Source organism: Halichoerus grypus, chromosome 9 (assembly GCF_964656455.1).
Source record: "Halichoerus grypus chromosome 9, mHalGry1.hap1.1, whole genome shotgun sequence".
In the NCBI taxonomy this organism is placed as follows: Eukaryota; Metazoa; Chordata; class Mammalia; order Carnivora; family Phocidae; genus Halichoerus; species Halichoerus grypus.
Genome location: NC_135720.1, coordinates 73,311,293 through 73,328,795, shown reverse-complemented (window position 1 = coordinate 73,328,795; position 17,503 = coordinate 73,311,293). Strand labels below are relative to the sequence as shown.

The 17,503-nt window shown below is 35.5% G+C and overlaps 1 protein-coding gene across 5 annotated transcripts in view; it reads left to right on the top strand.

Moving 5' to 3' along the window:
* The window catches only part of CYB5R4 (cytochrome b5 reductase 4), an 89,412-nt gene that overhangs the window by 50,138 nt on the left and 21,771 nt on the right, over window positions 1-17,503 (top strand). For all 5 annotated transcript variants that reach the window (XM_036101010.2, XM_078055036.1, XM_078055034.1 and 2 more), the window contains 2 exons: window positions 2,026-2,058; window positions 4,053-4,175. In XM_036101010.2, the coding sequence (XP_035956903.2) occupies window positions 2,026-2,058; window positions 4,053-4,175 (156 nt within the window). The remainder of the gene's footprint in view (window positions 1-2,025; window positions 2,059-4,052; window positions 4,176-17,503) is intronic.

The window sequence follows — 17,503 nt, the reverse complement described above, 5'->3', positions numbered from 1 at the left end:
ACAACTCCAGTTTCCTTTAAGGTTGGCAATAACTTGGTCTACAGTCTAGGTAGCTATAATATTTTTATCTGATATTGTCAATTGGTTTGTCACTTTTGATCAATTTCTATTCTGTTTTTTCTTTATACTGATGATAGAGCTAGGAAATGGCAGCATGACCTCATTTTTCCCAAGTTTAAATAATTGGATGCAGTCAAAATCAGTCATAATATGAAATATTTGTTTTCCTGGCTTTGTTAAGTGTCTTTTACTTGACACCTACAAACAAATCTCTGGAGGCCTGTCACGTGCTCCTACCAAGCAGCCATCCCGAAGTGCTAGTTCCATGGACCTGGTTTTTGCCGGCTCTGTCATGGGAAGTCAGAGGCTGCAGCATGGACCGTAAGGTTGTGTTGTATTCCTCAGCCGCCTGTTCCTTCATGACGAGAGATCAACTATACAATCACTTCTGTCTGCTTTGAGAAATGAGAGATCAGAAGAAAGAAACCAGGAACTAAAATCTGGAATCAAAAGTACCAGACTCTTAATCTGCTTTTCATCCAAATGACACTAGGATTTCACCCTTTTCTTCTCTAATGAAGCTGATGTTACTCTAGTTAGAAGGTAGAAATGAAGCAATAAAAACAACAACAATAACAAGAAAATTGTGTTTTAAGCAGGCGTTCTTATATGAAGAACATATCATTTACTTTTGCAAAACAGAGACTGATTCCCCAGACATCAGCTGACTCAGGATTCTGTTCACTGCTTTATTGTATTAATGAAGTATCTTTTGTCTTGAATTTGATCAGAGTTGATAAATGTTTTTTCTTTCCTATTTTCTCCATTCAGTAGATTAATCAAACTAGAACCTTAAACTTTTCTTCTAGAAATAATTTGTCCTATTTTTTCTTAGCATAAGATCTAACACATAGGGAGGGGTGCCTGGGTGGCTCAATCAGTTAAGTGTCTCACTTTGGCTCAGGTCATGATCTCAAGGTCCTGGAATCGAGCCCTTCATCTGGCTCCCCACTCTTTAGGGGAGTCTGCTTCTCGCTGCCCGCTGCCCCTCCCCCTGCCTGTGCCCTTTCTCTCTCTCATAAATAAAATCTTAAAAGAAAATAAAAGATCTAATGTATATTGCCTCTTAGGGGAGAGTTTTAACCAAACACTCAGATGTCTAGAAAAGTATACGTTACTCATTAGCACTGCATGATTTTTCTTTAAGTAAAACCTCTGTGCCACCATCTATTATGTTTCAAATACTTTATGGCTAATTTTGTTCCCACTATAGCTAACAATATGTAACACACAATACAAAAGAAACAAAAATTCCACAGTCAAAAAATATGACACTGTTGGATGCTGATATTGGATCGGAAAGACTAAAATAATGTAGAATTGTAAGTTCCAGATAACCATATTAACACAGTGAAGTTTAGAGCCGATGTCTGTAAAAACATTTCTTGCATCTCTCTCCCCCTTCTGGAATGCAGTTTCCGTAACGGCAGTGGTTTTTCTCTTTCATTAACTGTTGTATCGATAATGCCTAGAAAGTAACACATAGATACTCAGTAATTTTCTTTCAATAGCTGAATAAATATTCAACCTTAGAGAACAGTAAGAAAGAGAAAACGGAGCCAGAGCCAAGCCTGGCCTGTACGCACACCTGTACCTGTGCGCACAGTAGAGCATGCGCGCCGCAGGTGCTGCATCCCTACCTACCCTGCTCCCTTCTTGGCTTGTAAGTTTGTCATTCTGGGACCATGCTTTGGACTAGTGTGGTTACCCACTTGTGGGCAACTGGGGATTTGCTCTTTAGTAGGGAGAGAAATTGAAAAGTTGAAAGCCTGTATGGATTTATGTTTAAACAGTTGGACATTTGGGTTGTGTACAGTTTTTTTCTCCTGGCTATCAGAATATGTTTTACTTATCTTGAGAGATTTGAAATAGTGCATGTAAGAACTGTTTAGATGATCTTACATGGTGTTCATAGACTGTGTGAATTGAAGTTGGATTTTAACTAGACTTATTTTTCTTTCCTAGGGCTAAGTCATGAAATTCAAGAAGATTTTTCTGGTAAGCTACCAAAAAATAATTATGTGTATATATACACCTACATATATACATACATAGGAAGAGAGGGAGAGAGAAAGAGAAAATCAGCATTTGTCTCATTTTTCATATGTAGATTTTCATATTGCAAAACAAAGATGTGACATTTTCTGTATAAACAAATACATTAATTTTTTATAAATATGTTCTTCTCCCTCTGGTTTCAGGTTTTTTCTCCGTTTTTTCTTTCTCCTTGTTCCTTTCATCTTTTTATCCTTTCCTTTTTCTCTCCTAATTTTCTTCTAAAATTCTTGTCTTCTTTCCGTTCTTCCTTCCTTCCTTGTCTCTGCCCTCCTCTTGACATGCAATTTGTAGAAATATACTAGACCAGACAAATTTTTCTTAGGCATATATATATAAATGTGTAATGTTCACAGAGCATATTAAGTTATGAATATTGCTGCATATAAAAGTACAATGTGGATTTCACAAAGCTGTTTAACAACAGAAGATTCATAGAATAGTAGTTTCTTGTTTTTTTGTCTTTTGTTTTTAGCTCTATTGATGTGTAATTGACAAAATTATAATAGATTTAATTGCATGATGATTTGATATATGTATACATTGTAAAAAGATTCCCACAATCAAGTTAACACATCCATCACCTCACATATTTCCTTTTTGCGTGTGAGACTGCTGTCTTAGCAAATTGGAATTATACAATATTATCAACGGAGTTACCACGGTTGTACATTAGGTCCTCAGACTTATTCATGTCTTAACTGAAAGTTTGTACCCTTTTGTCATCCTCTCCCCATCCCTTACCCCGCCCCCGCCCCCCACCAGCCCGGCAACCGCCATTCTACTCTCTTTTTAATGAGTACGTGACTTTTTTTTTCTTTAAAGATACTACATATAAGTGATACCATGCAGTATTATCTTCTCTGTCTGGCTTATTTCATTTAGCATAAAGCCTCCGGGTTCATATGTTCTTGCAAATGGAAGGATTTCTTTCTTTTTTTTTTTTAGGCTGAATTATATTTCATTATATAGCTATAGATATATAGAGATATATACACACATATATGTGTAAATGTGTATATTTAAAAATATATATATGTAATTTCTTGTTTTAAAGTACTGTCAGAATACCTTACACTGGTTCTGTGCTTTCTCTTTCCTATATATGGTAGCAAGCTCTGTAAATTGTATAAATTAAAATCAAGGACCATGTTTCTGTATTGGTTAAGCTTCAAATCAGTGCTCATTGAAATGAATGTATTTGACTATCTTAAAAAGTTATTGTTAAATTGCTGTTGAATTATGTGTTTACCTTGAGGAATGAATAGATTGTTTCTAAAGACAAACTGAAATATACTTTAGATCCTTAAAAGCATATTCAGTTCATAAACTTTAACCAGTATATAAAAGTCTGTATTTTGTTATTATACCCATATATTCTGAACTCAGTCAAAAATTAAAAGATACCCTAAAAGGTCTTTAATTATTTAAGATTCATATGTACTTTATAATGATTCATGCGGCTTTTTCTTTGTTTACTCGGTTCAGTATTGATCTACTAAATTTATTCATAAGAACCCCTCAGATCCCAATTAAGAAATGGAAGAGTATAAATTAAATTTGCTTTTATAGGTCCACTCAATGACTAATTTGTATATGTTAGCTCCCTCCTTTTTTTTTTTTTTAAAGCTATGTGTTAAGTACTTGCCATGGCCGTATTTGAGCTTGTATGAAAACTAGCAATACATGTTAGTTTGGCCCTTGATAAATTAGTTTGAAAAAAGTTAATTTGATTCATAAAATAAAATAAGCTGGATTTAATATCATTTAAGGCATAAACAATTTTGACGAATATGTATAGAGTCTTCTCTTACTAATAATGATCCTTGTTATTTGTATCAGATCAGGACATTTGTATTGTTTGAGAAAGACTGATTTTAAAGTAATGTGTTATATTTAGTTTCAATGAATACAAATGGAATTTATCTTCTTTTTAGTGCGGGTTGTTGAGAATGTGGGAAAAATAGAGATTGTCCTAAAGAAAAAAGAGGATACTTCTTGGAAACGTCTTGGTCACCCCCTAGAGAATCATAATTTACTTATTCCAAAGAAAGATACAGGTATGCTGCGCTATTATTTTGTGTCCTGTGTTCATGAAATTGTTGTGTCAGTGGTGCAATTGTACCAGAGTTTGGAAGGCTATTTTGGGAGGGGCCAGAGGGCCCTTCTATCTCCCTGTAAGAAGTTGTAAAAGGACATTGTATCTGTTTTCCTCCTTTTATCAAATTGAGATATGATTGACATATAATATTCTAGTTTCTGGTATATAACAATGATTTGATATTTATAGACTTTGTGAAATGATCATCACAGTAAGTCTAGTTAACATCCATCACTGTACAGTCACAAAAACTTTTTTTTCTTGTGATGAGCTCTTTTAAAATCTGCTTTCTTAGCAACTTTCAAATATTCATTACTGTATTATTAACTGTAATCACCATGCAGTATGTTATGTCCCCATGATTTATTTATTTTATATCTGGAAGTTTGTACCTTTTAACCCTCTTCACATATTTTGCCCACCCCACCACCTCCACCTCTGCCAACCATCAGTCTGTTTTCTGTATCTATGAGCTTGGGTTTATTTGTTTTGTTTCGTTTTTTTAGATTCCATATGTAAGTGAGATCATACAGTATTCGTCTCTCTGTGTCTGACTTGTTTCACTTAGCATAATATCCTCGAGCCATCCATGTTGTTGCAAGTGGCAGGCCTTTATTCTTTTTTAAAATAGCTGTATCTGTATATACATACATACCATATCTTCTTTATCCATTCATTTATCAGTGGACACTTAGGTTGCTTCCATATCTTGGCTACTGTACATAATGCTGCGATGAACATGGAGGTACACATATATTTCCAAATTAGTGTCTTCGTTTTCTTCAAATACCCAGAAGTGGCATACTGGATCATACGGTACTTCTATTTTTAATTTTCTGAGAAACCTCCATGCTGTTTCCCATAGTGGCTGCACCAATTTACATTCCCTCCAGCAGTGCATAACAATACCCTTTTCTCCGCATCTTTGCCAACACTTGTGATTTCTTGTCCTTTTGATAGCCATTCTCACAGGTGTGAGGTGATATAGCTCATTGTGGTTTTAATTTACATTTCCCTGGTGGTTAGCAATGTTGAGCACCTTTTCATGTACTTATTGGCCATCTGTATGTCCTCTTTGGAAAAATGTCTCTTTGGGTCCTTTGAATTTTGTTTTTAGATTTTTAATCTATTTTTTAATCGATTGTGTTTTTGCTATTGAGTTGTATGAGTTTTTTTTATGTATTTTGGATATTAACCTTTTATCAGATATAAGATTTGCAAATATTTTCTCCCATTCAGGTTTCCTTTTCATTTTGTTGATGGTTTTCTTTTTTCTTTTTTAATTTTTTATTTAAATTCAATTTAGTTAACATATAGTGTGTTATTAGTTTCAGGGGTAGCATTTAGTGATTCATCAGTTGCATATAACATCCAGTGCTCATTACATCAAGTGCCCTCCTTAATGTCCATCACCCAATTATCCCATTTCCCCCACCCACCTCCCCTCCAGCAACCCTCAGTTTGTTTCCTATAGTTAAGAGTCTCTTATGGTTTGCCTCCCTCTCTATTTTCATCTTATTTTATTTTCCTTCTCTTCCCCTATGTTCATCTGTTTTGTTTCTTAAATTCCACATATGAGTGAAATCATATGGTATTTGTCTTTCTCAGACTGACTTATATTGCTTAGCATAATGTCCTGTTGTTCCATCCGTGTCATTGCAAATGACTAGCTTTCATTCTTTTTGATGGCTGAGTAATATTCCATTACACACACACACACACACACACACACACACACACCTTCTTCATCTGTTCATCTATTGATGAATAATATCTGGGCTCTTTCCATTTTTTGGCTATTGTAAATATTGCTGCTATAAACGATAGGGTGTGTGTGCCCCTTTGAAACTCTATGTTTGTATCCTTTGGATAAATACCCAGTAGTGCAATTGCTGGGTCAAAGGGCAGCTCTATTTTTAACTTCTTGAGGATCCTCCATACCGTTTTCCAGAGTGGCTGTACCAGTTTGCATTCCCACCAATGTAAGAGGGTTCCCCTTTCTCCACATCCTCGCCAACATCTGAGTTGTTAATTTTAACCATTCTGACCAGTGTGAGGTGGTATCTCATTGTGGTTTTGATTTGTATTTCCCTGATACCAAGTGATGCTGAGCATTTTTTCATGTGTCTGTTGGCCATTGTATTTCTTCTTTGGAGAAATGTCTGTTCATGTCTTCTGCCCATTTCTTGACTGGATTATTTGTTTTTTTGGTGTTGAGTTTGTTGCAAATATTGTTGATGGTTTTCTTTTCCATGTAGAAGCTTTTTAGTTTGATGTAGTGTCCCACTTTATTTTTGCTTTTGTTGCCTTTGATTTTGATGTCCAAAAAATCATTGCTAGGATCAACGTCAAGGAGCTTACCATCTGTTTTCTTCTAGGAGTGGGTGGTTTCAGGTCTTACATTCATGTCTTTAATCTACTTTAATTTTTGTGTATGGTATAAGATAATAAGCTATTTTCATTATTTTGCCTGTTGTGTCCTATTTTCCTAGCACCATTTATTTGAAGGGACTGTCCTTTCCCCATTGTATATATTCTTGCATCTTTTGTCATAAATTATATAATCAGTTGACATGTATATATATATATATATCAATATGGGTTTATTTCTGGGTTCTCTGTTCTGTTTTATTGATCTATATGTCTGTTTTTATGGCTACTATACTGTTTTGCTTACTATAGCTTTGTGGTATAGTTTGAAAACTGGGAGTATGGTACCTCCAGCTTTGTTCATTATCAGGATTGCTTTGGCTATTTGAGGGTTTTCTGATTCCATACAAATTTTAGGATTAATTATTTTAGTTCTGTGAAACATGCTATTGGTATTTTGATAGTGATTACACTGAATCTGTAGATTCCTTTAGGTAGTATGGACATTTTTTTAAAACAATATTCATGGGTTCCTACAATTCATTAGCACAGTATTTTTTTCCATTTATTTGTCATCTTCAGTTTCTTCCATCTGTATCTTATAGCTTTCAGAGTACAGGTTTTTCACCTCCTTGGTTAAATTTATTCCTAGGTATTTTATTCTTTTTGATACAATTGTAAATGAGATTGTTTTCTTAATTTCTCTTTCTGATAGTTCATTATTAGTGTATAGAAATGCAACAGATTTTTTTGTGTATTGATTTCATATACTGCAACTTCATTTATCATTTCTAACAGCTTTTTGGTGGAGTCTTTAGGGTTTTTTTCTATATAATATTATATCATCTGCAAATAGTGACAGTTTTACTTCTTCCTTTCTAATTTGATGCTTTTTATTTCTTTTTCTTTCCTAATTACTGTGACTGGGACTTCCAGTATTATACTGAATAAAAGTGGTGAGAGGGGCATCCTTGTCTTGTTCCTGATCAGCTTTCTACCATTGAGGATGATGTTAACTATGGCCTTGTTATTCACAACCTTTATTACATTGAGGTGTGTTCCCTCTCTACCCACTTTGTTAAAAGTTTGTGTCATAAATGGGTGTTGAATTTTGTCAAATGCTTTTTCTGCATCTATTGAGATGATCATATGATTTCTATCTTCCATTTATTAATGTAGTATATCACATTCATTGATGTGTGGGTGTTGAACCATTCCTGTGTCCCTAGGATAAATCCTTCTTGATCATGGTGTATGATCCTTTTAATGTATTGTTGAGTCCAGTTGGTTGATATTTTGTTGAGGATTTTTACATTTATGTTCATCAAGGTATTGGCCTGTAACTTTACTTTGAATGTTTGGTAGAATTCACTAGTGAAGCCATCTGGTCTTGGACTTTTGTTTGTTGGGAGGTTTTTACTCACTGATTCAATCCTTTCTAATAATTGGTCATTGAGGTTTTCTATTTTTTCATGGTTTGGTCTTGAAAGATTGTATGTTTCCAGGAATTTATCTGCTTCCTCTAGGTTGTTCAATTTGTTGATGTATAATTGTTCATAGAATTCTTTTATGATCCTTTATATTTCTGTGGTACCAGTTGTAACATCTTCTCTTTTGTTTCTGATTTTATTTATTTGAGCCCTATTTTTTTTCTTGGTGGGTCTAGCTAAAGGTTAGTCAATTCTATTTATCTAATCGTGGTACCAACTCTTAGTTTCATTCATCTCTTTTATTGTCTTATTAGTCTCTGTTTCATTTATTTCCACTCTGATCCTTAATATTTTCTTCCCTCTATTAACTTAGTGCTTCATTTGTTCTTCTTTTTCTCATTCTTTGAGATGTGAAGCTAGGTTGTTTATTTGAGATTTTTTTGTTTATTGAGGTAGGTATTTAGCACTATGAACTTCCTCTTAGAACTGCTTTTGCTGTGTCCCATAAATTTTGATATGTTGTATTTCCTTTTCATTTGTCTCAAAGTTTTTTTGATTTCTTCTTTGATTTCTTTGTTGATCCATTGGTTGTTCAAGCGCACTGTTTAATCTCCACACATTTGTGAATTTTTCACTTTTCTTGTGATTGATTTCTAGTTTCATACCATTATAGTGGGAAAAGATGTTTGATATGATTTTAATCTTCTTAAATGTATTAAACTTGTTTTGTGATCTAACATATGTTCTTTCCTGGAGAATGTTCCTTGTGCACTTGAGAAGAATGTGTATTCTGTTACTTACTCTTGGGTAGAATGTTCTGTGTTTATCCTATTAAGTCAGTCTGGTCTGTTGTGTCATTTAAGGCCAGTGTTTCCTTACTGATTTCCTTCCTGGTATAAGTGGGATATTAAAGTCCCTTACAATTACTATATTGTCAGTTTCTCCCATTAGGTCTATTAATATTTGGTTGATATATTTGGGTACTCTAGCCTCTGTTGGGTACATAAGTATTTACAAATGTTATATCCTCTTGTTGGATTGATCCCTTTATCATTATGTTATAATGCCTTCTTTGTCTCTGATTACAGTCCTTGTTTAAAGTCTATTTTGTGTGATATAATATAGCTAACCCAGCTTTCTTTGGGTTTCCATTCTCATGGAATATCTTTTTTCATCCCATTGCTTTCCATTTGTGTGTCTCCTCACAAAGTGAGGAGTCTCTTGTAAGCTGTATATAGATGGGTCCTGTTTTTTAATTCATTCAGCTACTCTATGTCTTTTGACTGGAGGATTTAGTTCATTTACATTTAAAGTGATTATTGATAGAAATGTGCTTTTTGCCATCTTGTTAATTGTTTTCTGGCTGTTTTGTAGTTCTCTGTTCCTTTCTTCTTCTCTTGCTCTCTCCTGAGATTTGATGACTTTCTTTAGTGTTACTCTTCGGATTCCTTTTTTGTTACTTTTCATGTATCTACTGTAGGTTTTTGCTTTATGATTACCATGAGGCTTACATATAAAAATCTATATTTGTAATGGTCTATTTTAAGTTGATAGCAACTTAAGTTTGAATGCATTCTACAGCTCTACATTTTTACTCTTTCCCTACACCCACGTTTTATGTTTTTGATGTCACATTTAATAAGAACCTTTTTCTTGTGTAAACTTTAAATAATTATTGTAGTTATAGTTGTTTTTATCACTTTTGTCATTAACCTTCATATTAGCTTTATAAATGATTAATCTACTACCTTTACCATATATTTACCTTTACCAATGAAATTTATACTTTCATGTATTTTCTTGTTACTAATTAGTGCCCTTTCTTTTCAGCTTAATGAAGTACCTCTAACATTTCTTGTAAGACTGGTTTAGGGTGATGAACTCCTTTAGCTTTTACTTGTTTGGAAAACTCTTTTGTTTTTAATAGAGATTAAATTTCAGCCTCTGATATCTAATATTTAGACATTACAGTTATTAGATAGTGATATCTGAATGGGGAAGCCCACTTGTGCTTAGACTGTTGTTCAACCATTTACTCTTTCAGGTTCCTTTTTATAAAAGGTGCACAACCAAGTTTATTTTTTTAAATTTTATTTTATTATGTTATGTTAGTCACCATACATCATTAGTGTTTGATGTAGTGTTCCATGATTCATTGTTTTTGTATAACACCCAGTGCTCCATGCAGTACGTGCCCTTCTTAATACCCATCACTAGTCTAACCCATCCCCCCACACCTTCCCCTCTAAAACACCTCAGTTTGTTTCTCGGAGTCCATAGTCTTTCATGGTTCATCTCCCCCTCCGAATTCCCCCAACCAAGTTTAAGTTTATACCTTGTATGCACATCTAATTTTTTTATATTAAAGGAGACGTGTGTATTTTTTTTCTGCTTATCTAAACCATTGTCTCAGTTTATTTCTAAAGGATGGAATCCATTTCCTTCTTCATTTCATTTCTTCATTCATTTCCCTTTTTCCTTTATTTTTTTAGGTTTTTAATGTTAGTATAACATTTATAGAAAGGGATGAATATTATAAGTGTTCTACCCAATGAATTTTCACATGGTAAATGTACACTATCTTTTTGGAAATTGGCAGGACTTGCTCTTTGAAATTTCACAATTTGATATGCCTTAATTTGGGTCTGTTTTCATTTTTCATGTTGGCTCTTTCTCCTTTGTGCTATCTTTTCGTTATGGAAACTTAGGACCTTCAGTTCTGAGAAATATTGATTTTCCTTCTCTTCATAGTCTGTTTTTGCTGTCTAGAAGTATTCTTATTTTAAACCTTTTAAACTTCTGAATAGCTCTTTTTTTCTCTTATTTTCAATTTTGCCCTTTTCTATTTTTTGAGTGATTTCTTTAGCTGTGTCTTTCAGCTCTTCTACTGAGTTACTCATTTCTGCTCTCATATTTTTAACTCCTAAGAACTCTTGATTTCTGTTCCTTTGTTTTATCATCCTATTCTTTTTTTTCTTAAGAGAGGGAGAGAGGGGCAGGCAGGGGCAGAGGGAGAGAAAGAATCTTAAGTAGGCACCATGCCCAGCATGAAGCCCCACACAGGTCTCCATCTCACAACCCTGAGATCATGACCTGAGGTGAAATCAAGAGTTGGATGCTTAACCAACTAAACCACCCAGGTGCCCCTAGCATCCTATTCTTAATAGCCTCTCTTATCTTTTTTTTTTTTTAAAGATTTTATTCATTTATTTGACAGAGAGAGAGAGCACAGATAGAGCGGCAGGCAGAGGGAGAGGGAGAAGCAGGCCCCCCGCTGTGCAGTGAGCCCAATGCGGGGCTCCATCTCAGGGCCCTGGGATCATGACCTGAGCCAAAGGCAGATGCTTAACCGACTGAGCCACTCAGGCGCCCCAGCCTCTCTTATCTTTTAATTACTGATAGAGCTTTTGTGTTTCCCTCTCCCTGTGTAACCTGTGTCCCCAAAGTTTGTTTTAGTCTTTCATGTTAGATGCTTTCTTTGAAGGTCTGCTCATCCTTGACTATCTGCTCATATTTCTGGGAGTGGAACTCTAAAAACTGCTCAGAAATGTTGTGCATGTGGGTGTGACTTATTGACAGTAATGTTAACTATATGGGTGGATTGTTTCCTAGTTCCCGAGTTAAATGCCAGTATTTTGTCAGAGTCTCGAGAGTGGACAGTCTCCTACTTTGCACCCAGAATTTCAGAAGTCCAATACAGCATACTGTATTAGTTGCTAAGGCTGCCATAACAAAGTACCAGACTGGGTGGCCTGATAACAGAAATTTATTTTCTCAATCTAGAGGCCAGAAGTCCAAGATCAAGGTGTTGGCAAAGTTAGTTCCGTCTGATGCTTCTGTCCTTGGCTTGTAGGTGGCCATCTTCATATTATCTTCCCTCTGGGTGTCTGTGCCCCTGATTGCCTCTTTTTACAAAGTTATCAATCATATTGGATTAGGGATCACTCCCACTAATGACCTTATTTTCACTTTTTAAAAGAACCTGTCTCCAAGTAGTCACATTGTGAGGTACTGGGGGTTACAGCTTCAACATAGGAAAATTGAGGGGAACACAATTCAGCCTATAACATATACCCAATCCAGAGACCCTTTGTTTTACCCACTCTAGAGAGTACACTTCTAATGTTTTCCCGGAATAGGAGAGGGTCAGTCATGTGGCTATGTTAAGTAGGGGGAAGACTTCAGAAAAGGTGAGGGGTGGGAGCATCTAGATTTCTTAAATGAACTTTCACCCAGAAAGTGGTTGTTCAGCTACACCTTCACTCTGATTCCAGATATAACTGGTCCTGCCAATTTCTGAGCCTTCAGGGATTTTTTTGTTACAAGTGAGTCAAATCTTGGTTTTCTTTACTTCTAATTTAAGATCAGCATTATTGAGTCTGCTGAGTCAGTTACCAGTCATTTCTTTGCCTTGTCAGCTCCTAAAGTTTTGTTGCTTTTTCTTATTTCCATTCTTTCTGTGCTTGCAGGCTTATGCCTTAAAAAACAACCAAAGACACACACACACACCCCTTTGCTATTATTTTAGGGGAGTTAGAAGGAATTAACTGCATGTATTCACTTTAGCATCTTTAAATATTTAAAATTATTATAAATATTTTAAAAATTACAAAGTTATATTTGTGGATAATATTTAATTTCAGAAAAGTTATCAGGTAGCATTATTTTGGGTAGACATTGTGAGTAGAAAGCTGTTTTAGGCACTGTGTTAATTATTTTCCCAATTGAAAGAACATACACTGACATGAGACTGAAGAATACTTTTTTATAAAGCGACAGACTAACAAGAGCAAGTTCTGTAGTACAGACTGAGCATATTCCAAGGTAACCCCAAGCAAACAGATGTGGATGAGTTTTATTGTGAGTGACTCCCTGAAAGAGGTGAATTTCAAGCAATGTTGTGAAAATAACTTTCAAACAAATAACAAGAAACTATGAAGGGTTTTCCAGGAAGAGCTTCAAATTGTTACTAGGTACTTATTGTGCCAGCATTTTGCAGGTTGTAGAGAAAGAAAAATGTAAGCCACAAGTGGGGAAAGGTCCAAATAGAATTCTTTTATGGGAGCAGAGGTCTGAATTTTGCGGTATTAGGAAGGGAGAGAGAACATAGAGGAATAATAGTGTGATCCAGCAGATCAGAAGAAAATAGATAAAAGACAGTAAGAATGAAAAGAGATATTATTAAAGTGAAATCTCTTGCCCTGATATTGTCTATCTAGTGATTGAAAAATCATAGCAGACCAGATAAAAGCCAAGTCCAAGAAATAAATGATACTAAGAATAAAGGGTGACCTCCATTTGGAAATTGTTAAAATGAGCATCACTCAGGTTTTCTCAGTAATTTCCCAAGGCTTTCCCTGAACTCTTTTGTCTCTGCCATAAATTTCTGCTTGAGTCATGAACCACCACAGTTAGTTTTAGCTTTCTTGTCTGAAATTAAAGCAATGCAGGTATTTTTCATTGAATTGGGTTTTCCACTTTGGAAAATGACTCAGAGTTTAGGGGATGTGTTTACTTATGTGACTGAATTAGCAAAGATAATTTCTTCTTTGTTCTTTTCACTCCTTAACTCATGACAGAAATTGTCAATTAGTCACTAACAAAGCTGAATACTTACATCATCAAATTATTACAATTAAGTTGCTGTCAGTAATGTCAAATGTTTACAGTCCATCACATGGTCCTGGGTTTTCAGTATATTAAAATTACTGACTCTTACAATACTAGCATGCTGATTTACTCTTATTAAAATTTCTTAGCTAAATGAAGTTTGTTTGAAAATAAGCATGTAGGGGCGCCTGGGTGGCTCAGTCGTTAAAGTGTCTGCCTTCAGCTCAGGTCATGATCCCAAGGTCCTGGGATCGAGCCCCACATCAGGCTCCCTGCTTGGCGGGGGGCCTGCTTCTCCCTCTCCTACTCCCCCTGCTTGTGTTCCGTCTCTCACTGTGTGTCTCTCTCTATCAAGTAAGTAAATAAAATCTTTAAAAAAAAAAAAAAATAAGCGTGTAAATCTAAAACTTTTAATGTGATACCTTCTCATGGCAAATCTAGAATTTACTTACACAAAAGATTAAAATAAAGCAAAGAACATAATTAGAGAAGAGAAACTACTTCATTTTAACCTTTAATCCAAATGCAATAGTATCAGTGGAACTAGACTACCATTTTTAAGTTGGATGCTTCCCATTTTCTCCCCCAGAGGTGACGATTATGAGTGAATAGTGTGTGTGTGTGTGTGTGTGTGTGTGTGTGATGGCTGAGGACCTTGTTTGTCTATTAAGGGTCAGCAACTGATAGGTAATTGGGTTACTCTTTCTGCAGCCAACCTAAAATTTTATTTTAATTGCAGTTGCCTTTACTGTGGGGCCTTTGATCATGAGACAGTTAGTTTTACAGATTTGCCAACAAACACCTCAGTAAATGAACATCAGGATACAAAATTGTAAAGAAGAGTTTAAAAAATTTTGTCACAATTTTGATGTCAGCAGCCACTTATAAACCTTTATGCTAAATATATGTATTGAATCTGTAACTTTACTCTTTTTAATCTAAGTTGAACTACATGAAATTGTTGATATTTTACTATTTTTAACCTAGGAAGCTGACAGTTTTGCACGGTTTGACCTATACTTTCATAATGGCTTCTTAAATGCAGATAACACACACACACACACACACACACACACACACACACCCCGAGGTGTACTGTCTGTACTCGTAAATGTGCTTGTGGACACACTCTAAGCAATCCTTTAATTGAGCCTTTCTGTAGGGCCCATGATTCTGCAGGCAAGCTGCTTGCTCACCATGGACTAGACCATCTTGCAGGTGTAAGAAGAGCCAGCCCACACCTCTCCCCAATCTTTGCCTATACATCCATGTTTCTTTGCTGCCTAAAATAAGCATTCAAAATTACTAGAAATGAAGAAGTACTGCAAGTAGCAAAGAAAAACTTCCCTGTGCTTTGTTCTCTTCAGTTCTCTCCTCTGCCCGGCACGCGTGAAGTTGTTGCATACTCAGTAACCATACAATGCTTTGGCATTCTTGCTGTCTTTTTTCGTCTCTGTTAGAATGGCCCAAATGTGAAATCTGAAGAAACACAGAGTAGATGGGGCAGACTAACTGAGTAAGAAATTATTTACTGAATTAAAAGATAAAATGGAAGAAGTTTAAAACCTTAGAATTCAGGTGATTCAGGCACTTGAATATACAGTGTTGGCTGCATTATTAGTTACAGAACAAGAGAGGAAAGGTGATAGGTATAGAGGTGTTCAAATTTAGTGACAGTCTTGCTAAATGGTGTGTTGGTCTAAGACTCCATTGAATCTAGTCTTGGAGAAAGAGCTGCCTTTCTCCTATGTTTAACTCCACAAAATCCTCACCTTGAAAGATTCAGTTCCCATCAGTCTGAGGTAGTAAAACATCTTTATAACTTTAAGAATATTTTTAACAATAGCTAAAACAAAAAGGAACCTGTGCTTTACTGTTGATTTGATAATACTAATTTAACAATTATGTATGAGAATTCTCAGTCTTTGAGCATTCTCTTTCATTGTGTTTTATTCTAATATATGAATAGACATGTATCCACAGTTATTTATCATCCTTAGTGTTTGAAGACAAGTTGTGGATGTATTCTTTTTTTTTTTTTTTTAAGAGAGAGAGAGAGAGAATGGGGTGGGAGGGACAGAAAGAGAATCTTGAGCAGACTTCACACCCAGCACAGAGGCCAACGTGGGGCTTGATCTCACGACCCTGAGATCATGATCTGAGCCAAAATCAAGAGTCAGATGCTTAACTGACTGAACCACCCAGGCAGCCTGTGTGTTCTTATTCATATATACAGAGTGGTTTGAGTGAGGATATTTAAACTACTAGAGATTAAGTGGAAGCTTTATCAAAATTAGTGAAAAGCCTCAATAATTTTTTAAAAACAACAAAATAAGTGCAGTTATGTAATTCTTTTAAGAGTAATATTCCAACTTTGTTGTATCTTCAGTATAGGAAGATGTTCTAATAACTTCATAAGTTTGAATTATTTTATCAGTAGTCAAAATGTTAAACATTTGTACAGTGCTTGAAAATAGTTTATACTCAAGTGTTCTGGACATCATCCCTGCAGTCAGGTTCATTGCTCATCAAGATCACTGTCTTGGTAGAAATAGCTAGCAAGGCTAAATCATCCTGGCCCCTGCTATGTGAACTCTGACAGATTCTGAGTGGAATGTCTATTGTATTGAATGGCTGTAGGTTGTGTTTTTTTCTGTGTGGATATATCTAGGTATGTACATAAATATGTTTTTAACTATTATAGATGTTAGTATGTTTGGGGTTGTCTCTTTTCCATGGACTGCATTTTTAAGTGTGTGGTCCCACTAATTGGTTGCCCTACATTGGTTCAGGAAGATCTTGGAGGAATAAATGAGTAAAGGTAGATTGCAAATTAGGAGGTAAGTAAATGACATTTAGGTGATCAAAAGTAGTAATGAGTGCTAAGAAAAAGTGCGGTTGATGAGAATAGTAGAGAATGGGAATATTCAAGAAGAGATATACCTGGGATGAATCTTGACTTGCTGAACTGATTCCTTAATCTGTACATTAAATAGTTAGTAGGAAGTTGTAAAGGATGGAGGGATAATCTATAAGTATTTGTGCTTGAACTGCCATGGTTAGAACAGGGAGGAAGACACCAAACCATAAGCCAGTCTAGAACAGTGGCTTCTCACTTTTTGAACAAAGCCGATGAACTGGAACAAGAAACTCTAATCCCATCTTGCCTCTTCCCACATCTTCTCGAGCTGCTCTGTGACCTTGCACAAGCTATTTAACTTCTCTAAGCCTCTGTTTCCAGTAGGGAAAGTAAGAGTGGATAGGTGCTTTAAAAGTGTACTAAGTTCAAGTAGGAGTTGAAGACCAGATGGAAGGCAGTGTGGACTCGTAACCAGGGTTCTCTTTGTGTTCTCTCTCCCACTGAAGACTTAGTCTAGACTCGAGCCTTGTGAAATTCTGTTCTTTAGAAGGAAAAATACAGTTTCTTTTCAGCCAGAAGAAAAGAGTATGCCCAAATTAATCATATTATCCTTACTATTTCAGTATTACCCTGAGTAATATCATATGTATGTTATTAAGAGAAGTTAGGTGTTTGGGACAGAAATTTTTCTGTCTTATGCTTCTCTTTCACCATCTTATATTTATTTCAGTTTCTCATTTTCTTGTATAATTATTTATGCTTACAAAGCCAAAAACCTGACACTTAAATAATGGCACTGTGCAGCCTGAAGTAGCCAGCGTGTCTCCTTCCGGTCTTTTCTCATATATTTCACGGCCATCTGTCTGTGCCGTCTCTCTCCTCGGTGTAATTAAAAGATGAAAACTGTCTTTAGTGTTTCCTAAACTTTTAGAACCTGGATGTTCTTTGAAATTATGGCAGACTTATAGGCAAGATGTTGAAATTATCTTTTGGGTGTTAAATAGCAAGAATACTCTA